The following is a 25923-nucleotide window of genomic DNA, read 5'->3' on the forward strand; positions in this document are numbered from 1 at the left end:
AAATGTTGGAAAGACAATGTTTTTCAGTATTAAATACGCTTTCATTTTCAAAATTCAATTTAATTAAAAAAATTGGCAAAAAGAAACTTTAGAAACTCATGAGTCTATTGTCATTTTAAATTATGAGAAGCTGTTCCATGTGTGAATGTGCAGTTCTGTTTTAACAGAACATCGCAAACTAGTTCTAACCAGGGCAGAGAGATAAATGGACAGTCCAATGCACAACAAGAAGAGGACAAGCACATCAGAGTCTCCAGTTTGAGAAACAGATCACTCAGCTGTGTCATTGAAAGTACAGGGCAAACACTAGTTTCAAAAATGGGCTAAAAAAATAAAAGTCTGTACAGTAAATGATAAGAAAACAGTATTGTAGATGAATGACTTAACACTTGAGGTGTTGGGTTGCTATGTGAACAAGACTTTAAAACCTATGAAAAATGTTGCATTAAAACATCACCTAAAATACTGCAATTATTTAAAAATAGTCATTTGAAACATTATAAATTGCTTTAATGCACACTAGTGTTCAAAAGTTTAGGTTCAGTAACATTTTTTTTATATTTTTGAAAGATGTCTCTTATTCTCACCAAGGCTGCATTTATTTGATAAAAATACAGTAAAAACAGTAAAATAGTATGACTATTTAAAATAACTATTTTATTTGAACATATTTCAAAACGTAATTTATTCCTGTGATGGCAAAGCTGAATTTTCAGCATCATTACTCCAGTCTTCAGTGTCTCATGATCCTTCAGAAATCATTCTAATATGCTGATTTGCAGCTCAATAATTTCTTATTATAATTTCATTACATTTTTATGTTGATAACAGTTCAATATTAATATTTCCATTTTTGTGTATACCATGATACATTTTTCAGGATTCTTTGATGAGTATAAAGTTCAAAAGAACAGCATTTATATGAAAAATAAATCTTTTGAAACATAAATGTCTTAACTGTCACTTTTAATCAATTTAATGTATCCGTGCTGAATAAAAATATTGTGTTAGTTCCCTCATTTAAAAAGTAGTGTATTTTTTTTTACCAATTTAATGCAACCATAGTGAATAGTGAACAGCATCAAATGCTTTCAAAAATATAAAAAGTTCATAATGATTCCCAACTTTTAAATGTAATTTAGTTCTAAACACAAATCCAGAAAAATGTCTTACATATATGTGTTAATCATGGTATAAGTGAAAGAACCAACAAAGGCACCAAACAGTCAAGGTAGTAATGTGGCCACAATGTCAATCACTGTCAATTATTCCTTACATAACGTTGTATAATGAATATTATTATTTGAATAATATTCACAACATTCAGATACAAGACAAATCTATTTAAAACTGCACTGCAACCCACTGAAATGAAGCAATAAAGCATGAAGACACTTTACGTGTGTCGTAGCAACACTTGCACTGTGGTTACATTTACAATCAAATGGGTTTATTCAAGCATGCTTTGTTGCTTCTAAGCAACAGCATGTCTTGTTGAAAGTCATTCAGAGAAATCATACAGATCGCAGTGACTGGAAGAAAAGCAAAATTACCTAATCACTGTGCAAAAAACACCCACATTTGGCTTGTGACGGGAGTTAATTTGATGTAAAGAAGGACTGGTATCCATGTGGTAACTATAGTATAAGTGAAGGAAATGACAATGGCCCTGTTAAATTAAATGGACATGGTAGGCGAAGGTCCACTGTCAATTATTCCTTGCATAATGATTCCAGCTAGAATAGGTTCTGATGAATTGATGTTGCCACAACAAAGCCTTGTGTTCATTAGCATGAGAGATGAATTGCGAGAGGCATGGAAAGCCACGGCTGGCAATGGAACACGTGTGTGCGATAAAATCTTGCCAGATGGGAGTGATGGCCCATGAGTCTATGAGCTCTGTCTGCCAGGAATTCTGGGAGACAGCAGATAAAAAAAGTCAGGTGCCAACCATAAAATGATAATTGATGGTAATATTTGAGCTGGCTGATCTATAGGGCATATGTTTGTTTCAGGCCGGCTTCTCTAGAGCCCCACTCCCTTTTCCCTTCACTGATCTGGACTTAATGAGTTCCTCTGGCTCCCTCTCACCGATACAATTGCAGCTTGCCTATGCCAACGCTCGCCTACCAGACTCCCTGCGGGGCGACAGTTTTGTGGATGTGCACAAGGCAGAACATACTGCCCTTTTCAGCACAGTATACCTTTAGTGGAGGGCAGGTGAGTAAGCCTGGTCAGGCAGGTGAGAGTGAACCAGGTGGCCGCCAAGGATGCTCCGGCAAACATCAGCACCAAAATTAGCTTCAGCATTCCTCGAATATAGTCAGCAAACCTGAGGGCAAAAACAGAAAACAAAAGAAAGGAGGAGGAGGAGGAGAGAGAAACTTGAATCTCGAGTCATAGCTCAAAGGTGACAGAACAAGACCAAAAAAAAGCTAATTTCAGGCAGACGCGGGTGAAACTTTTTCACAGATGTTATTTTTGGCACCCACGTCACAGAGACGCATGAGGAAAATCTTGTCCCTCAAAGACTTGCCTACTGGAAATGACTCAAAACAAATTCTCACAGTCTTGTATATTTGATCCGCACTAACTTTATCATTTCTGACAAAGTTCTCCACGCCGTTTCCTCTCATCAGACACATTTTAGCACCTCTAACAGGATGGAGATACATAGCAATATCTCTAGGGCATGTTCTTCATCACCTTTCTTCACAACAGAGATGAAAGCCATTATAAAAACACTTTATGGAGAAGTTAGCCGTTATTTGTTGTGTCGAGGTTGCAAGACTCGTCATTAATGATGGCTTATGGGCTTTTAATGTATTTTAAAGTAATTATTCACCTCAAAATGAAAGTTCTGTCATCATTTACTCGCCCTCATGTTTGTGAGTTTCTATATTTGGTGAACACTAATGGAGAAAGTTATCAAGTTATGAACAGTGCTGGGTAGTAAATGTATCAGACTACAGTTTTTCATTGATTGCATGATTATTCACATGGTCGTATGACATGCAGATAAACAGGTATAATATTTCATATTTTTATTCCTTTTCTAAATTTTGACTTGTCATTTAAAAAAATATTTTAATTTGACATTTTTATGATTTAATTAATTATTAGTTTTTCATTAACAAACCCTCTTCATACTTTCACAAACCCCAGTTTGGGAAACTTTGACGTAATATAATATTTAATGCTCTTCATGTTTTAATAACAACAAATGTAATATATTTTATTTCTCTTTGTATTTTTATATCAATATGGTACAAGTCTACAAGATTATCCTATTTAAATTAATGTGATAAACAAGTTAGGTCAAAAGTAGGGATGCACCGATACCACTTTTTCCAGTACTCGCCCGATACGATACTTTTATTTTTGGTACTTGCCGATACAGAGTACCGATACCAATATTTTTATTGCATTTGTACATTTTTAAAATATTGGGTACAGAAACCAAAAGAGTATGTATAATGTTAGTTGGTTAACTTAATTTATCAAATAGATACAGTCAAACCAAAATTTATTCAGACACCTTCAACATTTCTCACATTATCACAGTTTATTCGCTATAGTTTAGAAAATGGTAATAAAATATAACGAACTCAGAGTTAAACGGAGTCAGAACAAATTCAGCTTGATAATGTTACATAACTTTGATAGAAAGGTATGTAGCCTAATGGATGACAATTTACACAACTATCAAGACTTAGTTGGGCAACCCTTAGCCTTAATGACCCCTATAAATGGTCTTATTTTTACGATTTAAATGATGCGTGTGCCAAGTGAGTGAAAATCAAAGATCACACAACAGAATTGCGTGCACACTCGCGCGCTCTCTGTCTCTCCCTACCGTTAAGTAACTAGTGCATTGTTTTACTTACTTGTTTTTGACACATCCGACCGAACTACAAACTATCCAGTGATGTCTGTGAGAAAGGTATATTCACTCGACAAGCTCGCGCATCTGCGCCGCCACGCGCTCAATCTACTCAGCGTGCTTTGTTTATCAGTTCGCGCACATCAGCTATACAGGCGTTAATACGGAATGTTTAACGTTATATTCGTTGCATACATATACTTCTTAGTAGACATCCTTAACTCCATTCTGCTGTCTGTTGTTGGTGTTGTTTAACATTATATTCATTGCATACATATACTTCGTAGACGTATATCCTTAATCTCTAATTACTCCATTCTGCTGTCTGTTGTTCTGTTGTCGGTTTCATTGTCTGAATATGGCACTTATCACATGCTGTGTGGTATCGGCGTTTGGTATCGGGGCATTTTAACGAGTACGAGTATGAGTACAGGAGCTCAGTATCGGGCCCGATACCAATACCAGTATCTGTATCGGTGCATCCCTAGTCAAAAGTAATCTAAAAGTAATCAAAAAGTAGTCTGATTATATTACCTATAAAGTGAAATGCAATGGATTACATTACTAACTACAATTTTTGTCATGTAATTAGGAATCAGTAATGGACTACAATTTGCACGTAATCTACCCAGCACTGGTCGTGAACACAAATGCCGACTAGAGCAAGTCAGGCTTCAAAAACGACAAAAAGCACCATAAAAGTAAAATAAAAATGGTCCATATGACTTAAAAGTTACATTTCAAGTGTTCTAAAGCGAATTTGTTTTGTGTGAGGAAAAGACAGAAATGTACGTAAATATTTACAGATCTTCCATCTATGGCAAGTCAAAAGGTTATATACACATATAAGATGTGTAGACTACTTTTTCAATACATTTATGATGTTTTTTGGGAGTTTGACAGCACAGATTCCATTCACATTTATTATACAGAAAACAGCGGTTAGAGCATTCTTCAAAATTTCCCCTTTTGTGTTCCATGAAAGAAGTCACATGGTTTGGAATACATGACAAATGTTGGGACAAGATAAATAAACAACAGAAATTTCATTTTTGGGTGAACTATCCCTTTAAATTTTAAGCATTAACTTTTATCGGCTGTCAATCACACTTTCTTGACCCCACAAAGCCAGTGCCTTCTGCATTCAAAAAGCAATGTCACCCCTACCTCCCGACTGCTGTCTGACAATTAAAGTCTGGTGGTTTGTCAGTCATCCCAGTGTTTGCCCAACAGCTCAGCATACCTCACACCACAAACCATTAATTGACCTGCGGAGACAGCCTCTTATGATTCACCAGTCTTGTATAACTCCACCGTAACAGTGAACGAGGATGAATCTTTGACGAGGACTTGCGGCTATTATATCCGCCTCCGGAATCGCATCAATTAGAATGTGCAGTTATCATCCCTGCAGCTCCATTTTAATGCATCCATTTTTCTAAAGCATGGACTTGACCCAAAGGGCTGAGCTCTGCGGCGGAGAGCTGGTGGCGTATAATAACTCATGTTAATGCATTTGCTGCACGATTCGTGGCAGAGGGAGGGTGCTGGACCACATAACTCACAGGGGCCCATTAACGAGAGATCACTCGCCAAACGGCCACTAATAGGACCAGGCTGCCGTGGAGACTTAGTGGGGCATCTGTTGCTTCTCTCTGCAACTTGTCCCAAATGAACGGCCGAAGTGAGAAAAAGCAAATACGTAAAAGTGCCAAAGCAACCGGCGGGGTGTGCATTCTTTAATCAGCTTTATGAATCCCCATTCGGCTTGTAGCTCACAACTCATTTGAATAACACACACAACTAAGGCACATCACAGGTTTTCATTGATGTTTTAACCCTATTTGTCCCCCCCTAGCTTAACGGCATTTCTAGTACCAACCCAAAATCCAACGCAATATGACAATTGATTAAATGCAGAGTTTGCCTAATTAAAAGGTTTTCAAAATGCAGAATCTGGCTGGATGTGCTGATTGGGACCCTTCTGCAAACATTTAGTCATCAGGGACAGACAAATCTCTTGTTTTTTGCAGACAACAGTTTGCTCTTTCTCTCTTCTCTACGCCAGTGTCTTAATCAGTCTGTGCGACGTGACCATTTCATTAGCATTTTCACCCACTGTTCATAACAAAAGCTGATTTTAATAAATTAGCAGGAAGATAATAAATTAGCTTTGGGATCTGGGAGGATCCAAAACAGCCTGGAAAAAAAAGCCTAACAGAGACTAAATAAATGTCTTTCCAGCAGGAGCGTAGGAATGACCTGAAAAGTATGACACAAGTTTGACACTGGTTTATATGCCTAGTTGCCACAGATACACTCATATGAGACCATTTAAAAACTAAAAAAGAACCTTAGAAAGTTTCTAGTACCGTCAGCATTCTAACATTTTTGTCATGAAACTTTAATAATTAGGCCTAAAACACTGTTGTGACAAGTATAAATATATAAAAATGCATATTTTCTTCTGTAGTTCGTATCTTCTCTCCTCAGGAAGTTTTTCTTTCTGTCAGTGGCTCGGCACACAAACTGTGCCTGGCATGGGTTACATCATGAATATGCATTATTTTATGTGACGTTTGCCCTAATTGATTTGCTGTAAAGTGGAAGTTGGTAGCCACTGTAGGTTGACCACCTGCCATTCAGCCCACTCCTATAGTGATCTAGTGCTGGTCGCAAAAAAAGTAATAACTTTACCAGCTGTCTACATTTTTTCCTTCGCATGACTGTCAAACAAAACCAAAAAATATAAAGATTATCTCCCAAAAAAGTGTGGGAGACTAATTTTATTATTTATAACAGAAGGGCGATAGTTCAGGCATGTTCAAAACTACATATTTTTGAAATTGACTAGTTCAGTGCGCTGCCTGAATGACTAGTTAGTCTTTAGTTAGCCTTGCATCATTGCACTGGATTAGGGTTGTGTCTTCCAGACACCGATCAGACACTTTTCTTACGGCTTTCTTTTTTTTTACCTTATTAGTATAGGACAGTGTAGAGGAGACAGGAAGTGAAGTGGGAGAGAGAGGGGTGCGGGATCGGGAAAGGTCCTCGAGCCGGGATTCGAACTCGGGACGCCCGTAGCGCATCGTGAGATTGACCACTCTGATTGGCTGTTCAGTTTAGTGAACGAATGCACAACTGGAAAAACAGAAGTGACGCAAACAAGCAAACATTTGATCGGCAAAAATTCAAGATGGCACACAGAGGGCACACACTATCTGCATCTCATCAGTGACGATTTTCATGAAATCTGTATGTGATGAGCGAGATTGGAGAGTTAATTCTTCTCACGAATTCGCAGAATGTACGTGCTCATTGTTTGTTGGTTGTAGTGTTTTCAGTATGTTCAAGAGCAACTTTTTGGCCCAGATGCAGGTAACGCGAGGCGACACCACAGTCTACTTTCATTGCCATTAGTTCTTTGATGTCGTTTGGACCCGTAAGGTGCGTTCACGCAGGATTTCTGCTTGTGTTGTAAAACAGAACGCAGAACAGAACACAGTGATCTTGAGATGCTTTTTTAAAAAGTTGAAAACTATTTTTAACACTTTTCGAACCAACTGAGACACAACACACTGGCTATAGATGCCAGCATCAATGCAGATCAACAATTAAAATATGGAGTTCAATGATTTTTGTTCAGAAATGTTTTGTTGAAGGTAGTCAATTTGTTACAAAAGCGATGCTTTGATGGCTGTAACTGCGGTCTTAAAAGAGGATGAATTTAGAGAGATCTAGCATGCTGACAGTCCCAACAGTTATAACACGCAGTCAGCATGCTAAACTGCTCCCTAAGAAGTTTTAAAAAATCTCTAAATTCAGCCCCTTAAAAGCTCCACTGCTAAAAACCCTCACAATTCGACCTTACTAAATTAAGCCAATAAAACTGAACCCTGGTTTCTTTGAGAAGGAAGGCATACTGATGTGTGACTAATGTTTTAGGGTCTGCTGCTTTTGATTTTCACATCACTGGACAATACATGTAAAGCAAATGCTAACAAATGCTAATGTATGACAACACCACCATCATTTCTCATGCATGGGCCATTACTCACCTCGCCATGGCCACACCAAACACACAGCCTCCAACTATGGACCAGAACCCGATCCAGCCCGCGTCCACCTGTGAGAGCAGAGAAAGGTGTGATCAGCTGAGAATATTCGCTGCTTGTAATGCTGGACATCACTCGTGGAGCAGCTAGATGGATAGTGAGCCAGGGGCATCTGCAGTGTCGATCAGAGAGAAGAATAAACTGCCAGACATCATGCTGTCCACGAACATGTCTATGATGAACAGTCTGGTTCAACAACAGACTTCATAAAACAGATGGTCTATATCAGGCATGGCTGAGGTCAACCGCAGTATTGATAAGAGCAGGAAGAACAAAACAAGTTTCTCTCTGAGGACTAAATGAAATGCTGTTTAAACTTGGTATCTGTTTTTTGACACACACTGCTGTTGAAAAGTTTTGGGTTGGTAATTTATTTATAAAACGTTTATGAAAGAGGTCTCATGCTCACCAAAGCTGCATTTATTTGATTAAAAATATAATTAGAAAATAATATTGAAAATGGAAAATAATACATGAAATATTATTACAATTTAAAACTAGATAAAAATGTTTGTTGAGACAAACTTTGAAGTTGGCTTGAGAAAGCCAGGCCAGAATTTTTAAAAGTTTACAAAAGTTTTAAAAGTTTGACGGTTTTCAGTTTGAAATAGTTTTCAGTTTAAAATAGTTTAGATTAAAAGAATAAAGTCTGAATGTTTTGAAGGCAATACAGTCTCTTAGAAAAACAGATCGAAAAAACAGCGAAGTGGGTGAGATCTGGAAAGGTCCGCGAGCCGGGACTCGAACTCGGGACGCCCAAAGCACATCATGTTGGCACACTGCTCACGAGGCCATCGGTGCCGACCTATTTTCATATATTTTTAAAAGTAATTTATTTCTGTTTAATTCTCAGTCTTCATCATCACATGATCCTTTAGAAATCATTCTAATTTGCTGATTTGGTGCTCAAAAGAAACATTTCTTCATCTATTATCAGTGTTGAAAACAGTTGTGAAGCTATATATTTTTACAGAAACTGTTATACTTTTTTTCAGAATTCTTTGATAGAATAGAAAATTCAACAGAACAGCATTTATTTGAAATATAAATCTTTTGTAACATTATCAACTATTTTATAATGTCACTTTTGATCAATTTAATGCATCCTTGCTGAAAAATAAATAAGTCTTATGCTGACTTACTGATTTTATAGACAGACAGACAGACAGATAGACAGATAGATAGACAGATAGATGCAATGTTAAAAAGTATTTAGAAAAACAACTTAACTGTGAGCGAGATAATGGCTTTATAACCCATTTGTTTTTATGTCTTCTCAGCCAACAAAAAAAACGTTCTAAAACACATTGGAAAAGCAAACACACATGCCTCTTGTCCAGCCAGATCAGAGAAATTGAATAAACTGATCTATAACATACCACATAAGTAGAAAAATAATTGTGGTTGGAAAAAGTAACAGCATCAGTCTTTGATTTGGCTGATTTGATAGCTAGTGATGCTAACAGAGTGATTAGAAAAGCTGGCTCTTTCTGGGCATCAGACTCGATTCTCTAGGGGTGGGGATGGCTGGCTAAGCTCTCCAGCACCAGGAAGGAACAACATCTTTCACTCACTGCACAGGAAAGCACCTTCAGCAAAACTTTGATCCAACAACAGAACATTTCCTTAAGGTCCTTCCAACCTGTGGCTATCAGGATGTACAACTGTATCCTGAGCTGAATTTCATTATGTCTTTGGGTGGATTGTAATGTCAGAGAACCTTGGGCTCATGAATATTACTTCGCTCATTGTTAGATAATCTTCCTAGGCCAGAGTGTCACAGCACCTAATTAATATTCATGAATCATGCAAATTAATATTACAAATTTCATGTTGTTTTGGGATGCAGTAGAGCATCAGCTTACCTCTGAGATGAAATTAAATATTAATTTAACATCAAGACATCAAAAATCATTTAAAATTCATTCCATCCCTTTAAAATTGTCAATAACACACTAAGTTCAGTCTCGTAAAGTGTGATTTGTGTGACGCTCAATTTGTGCATTACTGAACATGTGACATTTATCTGACAGCTTCATACACAAACCCACATTTTACTATTACTTTTACTATGTGTGGAGATTCAGCACTGCACATTTTCAGATTTAACCATCTACTTAAAGGGGTCATAGGATGCTACATGCACTTTTACAAGTTGTTTGAACTGAAATGTGTGTTGGCAGTGTGTGTACACAACCACCCTAAAATGATACAAATCCACCCAGTGTTTTTTTTTTTAATCTGGTTAAATGTTTCCCCCTTTCTCAAATCGAGCCGATCTCAGATGCCTGTCTATGTGACGTCACACAGACGTGAGCTGTCATCAGTCCGCCATTGTTTCACCGCTGGAGCAGATGTAGACAAGAATGACTCCTAAGCGATTGAGGTGTTCTGTTGTTGGATGTAATAATGAACATAGCAGTCGTCATTTACTCCCGACAGCTGAGCCGCTGAACTCGCAGTGGATTACATTGTTTCTGAAGGGAATGCGCCCCTGATCTACATATATGCGTCTATGTTCGCGCAAATCATTCATGATCCAGCCTCATCTACAGAAGAAGTGAGTATAATGTTTTGCAATGAATCTTTGCAAATCACCTTTCCTAATAATGTGCGAATTAGCAAGTTTCACGATGAATGTGGCTAAAGTAAACAGTCTCTCTGAGAGCAGCTCGGAAGAGAGGGGCGGGGCCAGCAGAGCTCATTAACATTTAAAGGAAAATGCTACAAAAACGGCTTGATCTTAAAAGAGCTGTTTTTGACGGGGTAAAAAAAGGTGTTTTTTACACTACCATTGATAAATTTTAACCAAACTATGTTACTTTTTACTTAAGACCCTAAAGAATCATATCAACTTGTGGAAAATGGGCATCCTATGACCCCTTTAACACTGTCAATGTTTCTCTCTGGACAAGCATATCCTCAATAACCGGCAGTAAGGCGCCGCTGCTCTGAGAATTTATACGGTCTGAGGATACATGTGCTGATTAAATGTCCTACTGCAGGGGTAAAAGACATCTTTATCTATTTGAAATAAACATCAAGTGCTAAAACACACAGTAAATCATAGTGCATAATCAGAATGTAATATATTATGTGCGAGCCAACAGAGGTAGACTACATAATTTAATATCAACCGATGGTGATGTGTACTAAAAGTTTGGGGAGTGGGGGGTGGTAGAGATGTTTGGCCCCCTGGTTCCGGTGCCCCTGGATGTATTAATTGCTATTTCCATTCTGTGATTTATGTTTACTGCTGTAACATTGCTATTTCCCCCAGGAAATGAAAGACGTATCATACACTATGCTATTTCCTTTGGCAAAAAGTGTAACTCATGTGTGTCCAAACCATTATTTCAAATTCAAATTTTTCTGTCATGCAGCATAGTGCACTGGAATTGTTAGGACTCGGGACAAGGAGGAGAATGATACAGTGCATGCCCCTATCAAAATGATGTTACATGCGGTCTATGCAGTTTAGGAAATGCTTTGGTCATCACTTGAGATCCAGTAGACTAATAATAACACTGAATCAATCTAAAACAACTAAATTATAAATCGATTCAATAGAAAATGTAGGGTTGGCAAGGCCCAACTAGGCACAATGCTAAATCCATCCCAAAAAACTAAAACATCATACATTATCTGGTGTCAGTATAAACTAATATCATACAAATCACATTCTTCTGGGAATGCTAACACTTTTTCCAGGTATTCTAGACCTCCTTGTTCACTAACATGTTTACACTGGAAACCTCACGGGCAAAAAACATGGCATCACTCACTGAAATGGGTTTTAAATCAGAAAACCACACTGCTACACCTATAGTTTTAATCAGGGCCAAAGAGTTCGGTACACACACCACAAAATCAAGCCCTAGTTTTGAGCAGTTTGAGGCTGCTCTGATAAAAGTTTTTCATTTTTAATGTTTCTCAAACCCAGCAATGCACCTTCTGTTTGATGATGAGTTTCCAAGGTCAAAAGGTGTCTGTCTAATCAGTGCACAGCCATTGTGCGCAGGCTTAATGGCCATTCACCATTAATGAAGCAATTAGACAAGGCTGATTAATGTAGCGGAGTACCATGCACTTAAATGATGCTAATTATTGTTGTACAACTCTACATGCTTACTGCCTCAGGGTTCTACCGTTCCATTTGCAAATTACCGTGTGCGAATGTGAAAACGTATATGTTGTTGACTTCTGACACTGATCAAAACGTAACTTAAATAAAAGCCTCCGAATATAAACTTTCTAAGGCTTCTAACCTCATTTGCAAATTACATTTCAAATGACAACTGGATGCTTTTCATTGCTTTCAATCAAAAACAACAGAGAAATCATTCAGAGTAAAGTAAATTGCTAACACTTTACAAAAAAGTCCCAACAGTCAATGGATTAGGTATCAAGAAAAAACAATGAACATTAGTTAGAATGTTATATAGAATACACAATGCCAGGTTTCCGAAGTGGTCCAGGCTGAATTAATTGTTGAAGTTTAATACTTATGTTTGGGGTTTGGATCAAATCCCTAACCAGAATGTCTGAGAAATATCAATACACTGCTGTCTTGTGAGCACTTTTTATTTTACACAATGCGCTCCTAGAAATCTATATATAATTTCAGTTTGTCTGATAACACTTATTTCTCTTCAACCAAATTTAAATGACCAGGAAAAAAGACCTTCTCAACAATAGTGAAACATTAAAATGGGAGAAGAAAATGCTTGCGGCGTACGCTTTCAATTGTTTTTAAAAAAAGAACAGAGACTTGAATGAGAAGACGGAAAATTCAAATTAGTCTCACAATGGCTTTGGCAGCAGATACATATTGGGGAAAAAGGAAAAAGGCCTTCTATCTTCAACTTGCATGGTTTTCTTTCCAATACCAGTTCAAAGACCACCTAGTTTACCTGAAAAAGAAACAAGACTATCATCTTTGTCTCTGCAAGCCAGTAATTCAGCTGGGCCTAGAATGTAACATGATTGCTTTGGCCCAAAACTCTCACATTTCAGATGCTAATGTGAGGAGGCTGGGGAGAATCAGAAACTCTGAGGTGGAGAGCTCATCTCATTATGCTGTGGTTGGCCCATCAAAGATGGAGTACTTTTGTGAGTATGCAAATAAAAGCGTCTTGAGCATGAATGTTTGATTAGATTCTGATGAGCTCTGGAGAGGGAAAGGATGGAGAGGGCTATCTTCATATGGATAGCTCTGGATTTTCAAAACTATAATTAGATGTTTTTAACAGCTTGTTTTGAAGTTCAAAGTCCACCCATTCAGGCCTGTCAGCTTTTTAACGAGAAAGTATAGAAAGGCAAACAGTTTTTCGGTCAGAGTTTCCAGTCAATACTTCAGTGTGTGTGTTTGTACTCCCAGGGTTAATTATAACCATTTAATAACCATTTAATCCAGGGAAATTACATTTCATTTTAATCATAATTAAACTCATAGAAGGTGCAAATGATATGAACATCTGATAAATGCAACTTAGTTCAGACACAAAGCATACTGAAACACACGGGTGAAAGTAATCAGGTCTTTCAATATTTGGATTAATTCATTACATCCAATTGTTTTATTAAACATTTAACCATCGAAGCATAAACTAGACAACATTCTTTTCCTGAAAACCTTATAATTACCTATAATGCATCATCTAAATGGGCCCAGCATGGAACATGGAATATCTCTTACCTGGCTGACTTTAGCAGGTGTTAAAATCATGTCCAACACTCCGGCCCAGCCAGCAACAACCCCTGTGGGCACGGAGTAGGCGAGTGCTATCATCAGGAAACGCATGTTGCTGAAAAAGCAAAAGCAAAGATGAGGACTGATGAAAACTTTTCGTAATAAAACAGTATGAAAGCACTTTAAGGCACTAGGCTGCATTTTGACTGTGTATGACGCCCATTTCTGAAAGAGTAACAGATCTTTCAGAGCTGTCATGAAACTGAACATCAAAGCTTGTGCATCTCACAGACAGTCAAAGATTGTAGAGTTTCTTTCCTATACTTTAAAGCCTGTCATCACCAAACATTTATCCTACCTTGCAGCCCAGTGACACAAAGATAAAAGTCTCCTGAATACAAAAAAAATACATAAAACTGAGAGCAAAAGCAGATATCAGGGAAGCATGCTAGGATAAAGACATGCCCAGAAGCGGAGCTTTGTCTTACATGGATTTAGCTTCCTCAACCAAATATGATTCTTAATAGGACCCTGCACATTATCAAGCAAGGGGTCAATGTAATATTACAACTTTATTAGCATTACAACAAAATGACGCAAATGCACCAGTGAACTTGAAATTTACATTCTAATCCATTTGCCATTTTAGTAAGAATAAAACTGACTAAATTAATGAATATGACATGATAAAATATTGACTAAATAAAAAAAATAAAACTATGATGAAAAAATTATTAGGGGTTATTTTTAATTATTGAGGTCCTGCAGCAAATGAAAAATTGCCTTTGAGAATATGCAAAGCTAACAGACAGCTTTCTTCAGGTAATATAGACCTTGATATCAAGAGTTTAGCCAAGCAGGAATTGTTTTGAACATCTAATTAAATCTAACTGACCCACTGGGCAAAGCTATGCATAATATCAGTATCTGCATGCTTTTAATAAATCATATATCTGTAGGGCACAGCTGAAATACTTTTACTCTATAATAACATTATCTACGAGACTCTCTAACAAGCATTATTTGCCAACAAATCCTTCTTGAAGCTAAGCAACAACAAAAGTTGCTATGCAGATACAACCATTAATACAAGCACAGTGCATGGTTTAGTGTACTGTCAATTTTGTGGTAATCCTGCCCTGATACAAAAATCCCTTGCTATGAGGGATGTTTTTTCTTCATGTATTAGCATTTTTATGAGCATCTATCCAGTCGCAGGATTGCTGTAGTCAAGACTGAAACAGGTCGAGAATCCCTTCGTGGAATCAGTCTTTATGTGTGGCTTCTGGCAGGCCTCCAATCAATCCCAACCCAATTACAATCACCCACCCTTCTCACTCACTTCTCTACCTATTTTCCCTCAAGTGTCCCAAACAGTGTCTCCCCAACTTACCCAAGAGGAAACGTTCCCCCATAAAACAACAAAGCATCTGAAACCAATCACGAGGGCTCTCCAAAGACGCTTTGTTTATCTTTTGAAGCGGTGTGCTGTATGGAATTTACTTGTTGCAGTTTGGTTCTTGGCATCTGAGTTTCTCACACTTGATTTGATTGAAAGAAAGTTGTTTTATTGTACCACCCTCCTCCAGCCCCAGATTTTTTGGAGCCATCAAGCCAGAAGTATCATCAGCTAAGTGCCATTTGTCCATCTGTGATGGAATCTAATGCCCCAAGATTTTGCAAGATACGGCAATTTTTAGCACCAAATCCATCAATACTAATACCATTCTATCATCACTTTTACTGCAGTAATCTAGCACTGCACATTGGTTCCCGTAAAGGCATGATGATGCAACTGCACAGATTAGACTTTGCCAGGTTTCCAAAAATTGAGATTTAAGGAATTGGTTCCTTTTAAATTAATGAAATTTGAATTGAATTTGCAACACCCAAAAGGAGGCTGAACTGGAATTTGAATTGCAACTGCAGGAGGTAGAAAGTACATTCTGTGCAGTTCAATTCGGTTTAAATTATACTTCCTTTCAAAATTGCAAATGCAAATTGCAATTCTGGATCTTGTTTGTGATTTCATTTCAAATTCAGGAATTGCTTCAGTGTTTTAATACTGTTTTGGATGCTTTGGATTTGGAAACTTCACACAAAAACAGCCCTTGTACTGTTGATTCTGGCTCTATTGAGATTCTAAGAATGAAAGCTGCTTTAAAATGCAATTTTCTCAGAGAAAAGCAGTTATAATAATGTGACCAGGTGGCCAGGCAAAAATGCTAATTATAAGTTATAAGTTACAAATGAATCGGATATCAAATTAATGCACCCGAAGTTACTTGTAGAAATTTCGACTTCCGTGTCACACTACCCATAATTACCTCCAGGTATGAACCACTGGGTGTGAAGGAACTTCTACCATCTACATCCAGTCTATTAACAGGAAAGTGTGAAAGCCAAGCATGGTTTCAGTGAATTGTTCAGTGGCCTTGAAGAGGGTAATCACAAAAAAGGTGTTGACGGAGGACCCTTTCTCCCAACTGTACCCGTTTCATTAACCTCACAGCTGGGGGAGATCGATATCTATGCACCTTTTTTCCACCAAGAGCTTATTTAGATTATGGGATATGAGAAAGCCTTTTTTCCTTTCTTTTGACAAATTTGGGGGAGCCATCAAGCCAGAAGGATCATCAGCTAAGTGCCATTTATCCTTGGCAGGCCTTGTTGGGATCTAATACCTCAAAATGAAGATTTTGCAAGCAATGGTCATTTTTAACAGAGTCCATCAATACTAATACTATTCTATCATCACTGTTAGTGCAGTAATCAAACGCAGGATAATGGTTCCCATAAAGGAACAATGAAATGATGCTCTCTGCAACAAACAAGTCAGGCTCAAAAAAAACTTTGAAGTTTCACCAACTCAGGTGAGCCAAGGACTTGAGAGTTCAGAGACTGGAGGTGAAACGCAATCATGATCACACGACCCCAGTCCGTATCCAATTAACTGTCCCTGTAGACTAGCTGTTTTACAAAGCTCTACCAATCCACTCCTCCATTCAGATACAAATGTGAGACGGCTACTGGAACTCTGCCTATCTGTGGGACTACAGACAGCATTACAGTCTCAATGGGGTGACTTCGTCCATTCATGTTTGTTCTTCTTTTTGCTTTCAGCACTTCTGTGAGTGGGAAAGTTCTGGTGTTCCTCGGAGGGGGTCGAACTGCAGACTCTCTACAACAGTGGAAGCTCAACAGTCTTTTCCAGTTCACAGATTTCAGCCAATTCCTCTAGTGTTGATGTGAGAGCGCATTCAAAGCAGGGCTGGCTTCCTCTGATCTGTGAATATCGCAACTACCCCAAGCGTTGCGGGTGCGACTACATCAAGAGAGTTCTGACTAGCTGTAAAAATGTGCCGCTGTGGTCACACTGGCCTTCATGGACTTCAGTGGGTTACTAAATGTACAGATCAAGATGTTCTATTTATTAAAGATGGTCAGCATGTGCCATCATAAGGCTTGGTAATTAATCTGCAGGGAGAGGATCTTGTCTTTGATGTGTATTAAATGACAACTGCGGCATATGGTGAGTGGCGAAATGACAAGACCCTCTTCATTAAGATTCTCTTTTGTAAAAGCAATGATAAAACTTCAGAGACCGTGCTGAGATCAGGGAGACAGAATGTGGAAGTTACAAAAGGCCTAAAATAACAGATGTCCATTGTTGTGTCCAATGTACCCAATGCAAAATCTCTTGTGAATGCCAATGAAGAACACAGATATTCACATTATATATTTAACTAGAATCAGTATTGTGCTCAGGTTTTTTCAAGGTTTGAAATCCTTGCACGTGTTTTTTACAGGGACAGGAGATTTTTGTTATCATCTATTCATTCCACAAAAGAGAAAAATTCAACAAAAAAATCTTACTGGTCCCAAACATTTAAAAAGTAGCACATTTGAACCATTACTAAAGCTTTTTTCACAATGTACAGATGTGCAGTGTGTGCTGACAGTTGGCTGGAAGTGATGGTTCGTATCGTTTCACTTCAGTAGACATTCATTCATCAACTGGGGTTATATGGATTATTTTTGTGTTTGTTTTGTATAGTTTTTGAAGTGTCAACTTTGAGGGACCCATCCACTCACATTATATAAGACTGATTATTTTCCTAAAAATCTGTTTGTCTTCTACAGATAATAAAAAAGTCATATACATCTGGGATGACATGATGGTTAGTAGATGAGAGAATTTTCCTTTCAAATACAGAACTTAAGCCATATGAACAACTTATGTTGGTTCTTCCATCCTTTTTGCGGCTTGACAACTGCGATCACCACCCATTTTTGTTGTATGGAAAATACATGTTAGATATCTCCGTTTTTCTTTTATTTACATTGAAAGAGAAATTTTATTTTCAAATGAACTATTCCTACTTCCTAACCTCCGTTCTTTTATTCTCTGTTCAAACCAGTTAGAGCAGTCTGGTAAGGGAGGACTGTGGTTATACCTCAGCAGTCTGCAGATGCTGCTCCTGTAGCTGAGACGTTGGCTAGCTGCTGCCACGCTGGGAGGGATGGGCGGCCTGGAGGGGAAGTAGAACAGCACAGCCACGAAAAGTGCTGCAATCATCCCAACCTCTGCAAGTTCACAAAAATACACAACATTTATCATGCAGCCTTGGTGTCAACATCAAATCTCACAAAGATTTTACGGATTCGGACTTAATCTATCTCTGTTAATTAGAAAAAGAGCTTAAAGCGCCTGGCATTTCACTGCAATTTTCAGACACTAAATTCAAATTAATGAGAGAGTGAGCAAGAGAGAGTGGTATCCAAACCAACATCATTAACGGTCATTAGATGGCTCACATTAATCTAGAGTTAACCATGAGTCTAGCAGGTTTATTACAATCCTGTAGGGGGAGGAAATGCACAATGAAACAACTGATCAGCTCATTAACCCTGGTCCAGAAAAAGCTCCTGCTTTCAAATGTGCTCATCCAGTGCTGGAATTTGTGACAGTGCTACCAAGTTCATAATTGAGCATTGCTGTGGCCAAGCACAAAAAAACCTGTTGGCACACAGTATCTCAAAACCGGATGCACTGACACTGCCAGCACAGTCTTCAGGTTGAGTTCCTAAATTTTGCGTCCCGCCTGGGCGCTGTCCACATGATAAAATAAGTGCAGCTTCATTGGACAGATCCCATTTTTATTCAGCTAGTTAACTTTTACAACATCGCTTCTATAAATCTGCCTTTTCTGTCATAAAATACAGACTTATAAAGCAGGCTTGGGTACAGGTGGGCGATATGATAAAAAATCTTATCACAAATGAACAATTTTATATCGCACTAATAGTAGATATCAAGATATACATTACTGCTCAAAGGTTTGGGGTCAGTAGGATTTAATGAAAACTTTATACTTTTAGCAAGGACACATACATTTGAACAAAAGCGACATTTTGAGTAAAGACATTTATAATGTTACAAAGGATTTCTATTTCAAATAAACGCTGTTCTTTTGAACTTTATATTCATTAAAGAATCCTGAAAAAATGTATCAGTTTCCACAAAAACACTGAGCAGCACAACTGTTTTAATAATTAATATTGTTAATAAGAAATGTTTCTTGAGCACCAAATCAGCACATTAAATTAATTTCTGAAGGATCATGCGACACTGAAGACTGAAGTAATGTCTCCTGAAAATTCAGTTTTGACATCACAGGAATAAATTACATTTGAAAATATTTAATATATAAATATGTAATAATATTTTAGAATATTATTGTTTTTACTGTGTTTTATCAAAGAAATGCAGCCTTAGTAAGCATACATTAAGATATTTCTTTCAAAAAAAAATTTTTTTTTAAATTAAATCTTACCAACCCCAAACCTTGGAATGGTTGTGTAATTGCTGGAGATTCAATTAAAATGATTTTTATATGAATTAATCATGTGGTAATGCTTATTTTTGGAAATAAAAAGATGAATAGGTCTCAGTGCAGTGGCATCAGTACGAACATACATGGGAACTCCTTCAGTATGGTTTAAAATCTGGTTCAGCAAATGGTACAGCAAAATATCTGCCAGTTGACAGATTTTACTGTCACACAGTATATACTCTAAAGACTTGGCCCTTCTCTAAGGTTTTATTAGACTGGACAGATCACTGCATCTCCTCAAGTTTATCGTCTTCTAGGAGCGTGTCAAAATCCGGTGCATGTGGCTGCATCTTGATGCCCAATGTTGCAGTAAGTGTCACAATGACCTCTAAACTACTAACAAATCGATGTCTTTCCTGTGTACTAAAGTACCGGCAACATCTTTCAACTTAAACAGAGGCAGAGTATCAATCTATTATTGGCAAGATTTCTTTCTCTCTCTCTCAAAATGTTTTAATTTTCTGAATCAGTTAAGCAGAACAATGTGAGGCAATCTTTATAGCGAGGTAAACGCAAACCACGTTAAGACGTTTGATTGTGGTATTTGGAGATCCACCATGGATGGCTTTCTTGTGATTGCTTTTCTGTATGGCAAATGCTTAAAATAATATAATATTGATTCAGAATGAATGCTGTTGCTGGATTGCCAGCAGACAATACCGTACCTGCGTAAAGAACAAACTGTATCCTGTCTCCTATGTGGTTTTGGTTCCAGTAAACGGTGCTTCCCACAGTGCCATTGGGTGCAGGGACAGCCAACGGACCAATCAGAAAGGCACAGGCTGACCCCAGGTAGCCGATAAGTGATGCAATAGCGGTGGCTGTAGCTCTCTGATCAGGAGCAAACCAAGTAGTAGAGAGCAGAGGACCGGCACTCATAATGGTAGGACCAGCTAAACCATTCAGAAGTTGACCTCCATGAATCATCCTGTAGATTTGAAAAAAACGGGATATATATATATATATATATATATATATTACATTTTAAAGTAAATAAATAAAATATGAGTGAGCTTTTTCCTGTAAAAACCACCATCACAATGCTATGTTGCACAATGCTGGCTTTCCAGGGCATTGTAATGCGGCAGATAAAGTGATATGAGTGTTTTTATCATGTTGCTATGCCGCTGCTAGGGTGTTTTGGGTGGTCAAAAAGGCCACTCAAGTATCAGTGATATTTATTATTCATATACACACGCAAGCCAGACAAATGTCTGAGACAAAGATGTAATAATTAACAATTAATATAAAGAAATGGTCTAAATGCAATCACCTTTTTGTTGATTTCTAAACACCAATCGATGCTCTCCTACATATCTATCAGAGGTGACGTTTGATATCAGGGGAAACAAAAGAGCTTTATCTGTGAGACAGGATGACTGAGTCCCAGCAGGGAGACTTGTGATAGCCTAACTGCCTGAATAAACGCTGCAGTGCTTGTCAACAGAATAGATCTTCAGCATTGGTGAAGATAGAGAGTGACTGAAACATTTTTCCATTTTCTACAGCCCAGACGCACACCAAACCAGCCCGAAATGGTCTTTTTTCCTTCATGGTAATCACTGTCATAAAGATCAAGAGGCTTTTTGTGTCAAGCTTTTTCTAGTTTCATCCTAGCAATTGTCACAAACTGAACAAAATGTTTTAAGGTCTATTCCTGCGTTCATGAAAATGTGAAGTTCTTTACTGTGGCTTGTCAAAGAGTGTCTGAGGGACGGTAAAAAACCTCTGGAGATGTACTGAGTGGAGTGGATTGATAGTATACTTGCCCTAGATTTAAAACCAGCTCACAAGTGCATTTGGTTTGGTCAGTACACACCATACACAACATTCAAACAGCCTTTTAAAGATTCTTGAACCTTACAGTTTGCAAAAGACTTTGGTTCAGTCATTGATCATGCAATGCTCTCCTCAATTCCCAATCTAATACAGTGTGAAAGCTCTCTCGACTATTCCTTTCTCTTTTGTTCCAGCATGTTGACATCTGATTCTGCTGAAAGGTGTTTATGCATTCCTACCGCATGTTTCATGACTGGACATCAGCCCCTGTGACACTATATTCATGCTAAAGCCTGTGTGATTTTGCTTCTAATGAAATGGGCTAGAATGCACTGTGGGATGTTTTTCCCCCCTAAATAAGAAGCAGCAGTCTGCATTTGCAGTGATTGCAATCATTGTGATACCCCTCACGTAGCTCATAATTGGATCGTAGATGATTCTAAATCCTACACCTTGAGCTGATCATTATGACTTCACGTTTGTCAATTATGGTTGGAAACAATGCAAAATTGGCAATTCTGGTACAAAGAATGACTACAGATATTGCCTACTATATCAAGGCCAATGAATTCCAGTCTGAATTGATTCTGTTAGCCTATTTTAATTGAGCAATAAAGTGTAAGAGGCTGTACTATATTGTGATTATAATCAAATACTCAGCAGAGTGCCTTTAACCCTTTCAGCCATGACTATATGGAAAATCAAGCATAGCCCCTTGAGAGAGTCATAGATTATTTCAAACAGCTACTACATAAAAATGATGCACAAATGTTTTATTAGGCAAATTCATTATGTGCCATCTTTCCACTAGATGATTCAGACCTTGACATGTAAACGAAGGTTAATATTTGGCCCTTATGGGTCCTGCAAAATAATAAATCCAGCAATTGGGTGTTTCGCATTACAACTACTAACTACATTATGTATTTTGGTACAGCTGTAACACTGTATAGACCAATCACCATCCAGGACTTATTAAACTATCTGTTTTATAATATTAAGTTTGTGTAAAAACTTGCAAATGTTGGACTTTCTATGTCAGTGACTGTTAACTGGTAGGTCTAACCTGAAAATACTGCAAAGTGTAAATAATATAACAAGTCACACTTTAAGGTCAAATTATCGCTATTAACAAACCATTAACTATGAATTTTGCCTCAATAAACTCCTAATTTGCTGTTTATTAATAGTTAGTAAGGTAGTTGTTAAGTTTAGGTATTGGGTAGGATTAGGGATGTTGAATATGGTCATGCAGAATATGTGCTTTATATGCACTAATATGTTAATAATAGGCATGTTAATAAGCAACTAGTTAATAGTGAGAACTGCTCACTATATTAAAGTGTTACCATATATTGCAACTAATCATATAACCATGCATAGTTAGGATAGCAACATAACTAAGCTTCAGCCTGTAGAGGAGAAATAATTTTGCACATTTTTTTATTTTTGATGTATCCAAATCAAACACTACATTATTCTGGTACAAACAGATCTGTCACTTGCTAGAAGCTACTCAAATTATTCAGATGCCAGCAAAACAAAATTACCAAAACTGTATCAAGCAAAACACTGTTTGTACAAAACACATTTTTTTTTCTGCTGTGAATTACTGGCTGCAATCAATGAGCATGAAAATAATCATTAAAAAAAATATATATATAGATAAATTTACTAGGAACCAAAATTGTCAGCTTTCCTATTCAACCCATGTTGAAGTAACAGTATTCAGTCAAAAGACTGCCTGACTTCCGTTCAGTTTGGCTTGCAAGGAACACTGTGTCTATGTCACTCCTCACCACCAAGACAACAATAAAAAAAAATTGACAAAGGCATTGGCCTTTGTAGCCAAACGGCTTCGTAAAAAAATGGATTTCATTGCTGCTACTTTCTGACATGATTGAATCTCAGCCCTTCTGACACCACACCAAGCTTCTAAGTAAAAATTTCCGTTAATAAAAGTAAGAAAAATCTAAGAAATCCATGAATAGGGCTGATTACAGAAACAGTTCACACAAAAAATTTAACTTGCACTATTATTTACTATTCATATTAGTATTATGTTGGATCACTTGATCTCCTGAAGCAAAATTTGTGGAGAATCACTGTCATATGATCTTTCTTCAGGTGACAATCCGCTAAACCTCGAATTTGAATCAAAGAAAGAGATGAAAAGGGAGAAATGAGTCTCACGCATGGAGAAATGTGAGGGCAGTGGAGGAGTGGCAGTTTAGCCTTAGATGATTCTGATCCGGCACGGACAATGTCAGGGAGGATTCTCTGCTTTCTAATGAAACTGCTGGGCTAACAGGATTTGAATGCAAATTTTATAACCCGAGTAACATATTTATAAATGGACTGCTTTATACTGACCAAAACAATAATGGTACTGCAAAATATTCAAACTAAACGTCAAAGCCAGAATAAAAGAGAGACCTGGGAGAATCTAAAACACAGTGCCAGTCTTAAAATCACAGCCAATGGAGACATTATATATATGTGTCCTTATGTTAAGTTACAGAGGAAAAAAGTAATAGTATTCTATCAAAAGAATGCCTGAAACTTCTGTTCAGTTTGGCTTGCAAGGAACATGGTGGTTTTAACCAAATGACTCCTTACTGCCAACAAAACAATAAAAAAATTGACAAATGCACAACGGCACAATCTGCTGTGACCACAATCGCTGTTGATTTGAGACTAAACATTGGCATTTGTAATCAAAAGACATTGTAAAAAATTGAATTTTATTGCTGCTGCATTCTGCCATGATTGAATCTCAGTCATTCTGACACCAAACCAAAGCTTCTAAATAAAGATTTAGGTTAATAAAAGTAACTGAAAATCTGAAGGAGAAAAAAAAAAAGAATAGGGGTCATAACAGAAACAGTTCACCCAAAAATTGAAATTATGTCATTATTTACTATTCTTTACATTGTTCCGAACACATATGCTGTTTTTTCCCCACGGTACACTGTTCTTTTGCATACAACCACCATTCATATAGTGATTACAAAGTCTGTCCCCCAAAAAAACCCATCATAAAACAAGTCTATTGGACATGTATTATTTTTCTGTCTTCTGAAGCAATAAGATAACTTTGTGTGAGAACAAACCAGACTTGCTCATTTTGAACTGCTGTATAGAAAAGAGTTCTTCCAAATTATGTTACACAGAATAAAATAAATGAATAAAAAAACAAAAAAAAACAAAACAATATCATTTAATTTAAATTATATAATTTTAAATAAACATTATTTATTTTATTATAAAATAATAAACATTAAAATAATACTTTAAAATATTAAACAATTACATCATTTTTTAGTTAACAATTTAAACTTTTATTTTTTATCAAAAACACTTCCAGGATAAGCCATCTTCTAAACTGAGCTAACTGATGTCTGATGTAGTCCAATTTAGCCTTACACTGTGAACTCTTAAACAAAACAGCATATTCAGATCAGAATGACTCTTTCTAGTGTGGCATATCAACCATCACCATCAGTCACATGCTGGATCACTTGATATGCAAGATGGTTGGTCATTACCTTTCCAATGAACATCTTTTTACACTTTATTAATGCAAGTGCTGACACCTTGTGGTAGTTCTATTCACAGCTGAAGTCACCAGGTCATGCATGATGCATCACGTGCATGGTCTCCTACTTCCTCTGTGATCTAAGCTTAAGGCTTTCAGTAGCTCTCCATAAACCTGAGTTTTAAAGTTGCAACACATGTATCTCATGACACAGGCAGTGTTAAACTCTGTGTGAGTCATGACGTCTGTGAATAAGTCCTATGCAACCCACCAGTAACTAATATACTTTCTAGCACCTGCTAATTTCAATAAAGCTGAGAGATCTATACATAGAGAGAAGACAGTCCATTGAATAATGTCTGCTGGTGGTGTAAATGTACTTAATACATCATAAGCTGTAATGGCTTCTAAAATATCAAACACACAACATAGAGTTGAGTCACTTTATATGAATCAATAGACTCGACACATTAAGTGCCCCCATGTTGAAATCAGCCATTACATTAACAGTCACTGCAGGCAATAGCTGCTTGCAATGTATCTTTGTGTTTAAATGTGCTTGTGGTGTAATACATAAATATATAAAACAATCAACATAACCTCTTCTGTCTCTCAACAGTCCTGAAAAGCTTTTCCTGTTATATATCAAGCAAATGCACAATTTTAGATTATATAACTGAGAAGGTCAATGTGCCACTGTGAGTTCTAGGATTGTGGGAGCTGTGAAACTAAGCTATGTAGCCTTATTTCATTCAAATAACTAATAAGTATATATAAAAAAAAAAACTAAAACAAAGAGTTAAAACAGTAAAATGAATGCACTGTTCGAAAAATGTTTTATGTGTGGAAAAAGAGCTATACAAATGTGGTAATGGTGTCTGGTGGTCATGTACTTGTATGGAACTGGCCTTTCTAACTACACACGTTTATACAATAATGTTTTAATACAGATGGAAATAACATCATACAGATACAGATAAGTATGCCAATCTGCATGAATTATATGGTACTCTCAGCAG

General features: G+C 37.2%; 1 protein-coding gene across 1 annotated transcript in view; it reads right to left on the minus strand.

Annotated features, from left to right (window-relative positions):
• The window catches only part of slc49a4 (solute carrier family 49 member 4), a 40059-nt gene that overhangs the window by 9906 nt on the left and 4230 nt on the right, over window positions 1-25923 (minus strand). Inside the window, exons 3-7 of the mRNA XM_016450027.1 lie at window positions 20253-20515; window positions 18148-18277; window positions 13697-13805; window positions 7942-8009; window positions 2205-2332 (exon numbers count right to left, since the gene is read on the minus strand). Coding sequence (XP_016305513.1) covers window positions 2205-2332; window positions 7942-8009; window positions 13697-13805; window positions 18148-18277; window positions 20253-20515 — 698 coding nt within the window. The remainder of the gene's footprint in view (window positions 1-2204; window positions 2333-7941; window positions 8010-13696; window positions 13806-18147; window positions 18278-20252; window positions 20516-25923) is intronic.

The sequence above is a fragment of the Sinocyclocheilus anshuiensis genome, unplaced genomic scaffold (genome assembly GCF_001515605.1).
Source record: "Sinocyclocheilus anshuiensis isolate Anshui unplaced genomic scaffold, SAMN03320099.WGS_v1.1 scaffold627, whole genome shotgun sequence".
NCBI classification, from domain to species: Eukaryota; Metazoa; Chordata; class Actinopteri; order Cypriniformes; family Cyprinidae; genus Sinocyclocheilus; species Sinocyclocheilus anshuiensis.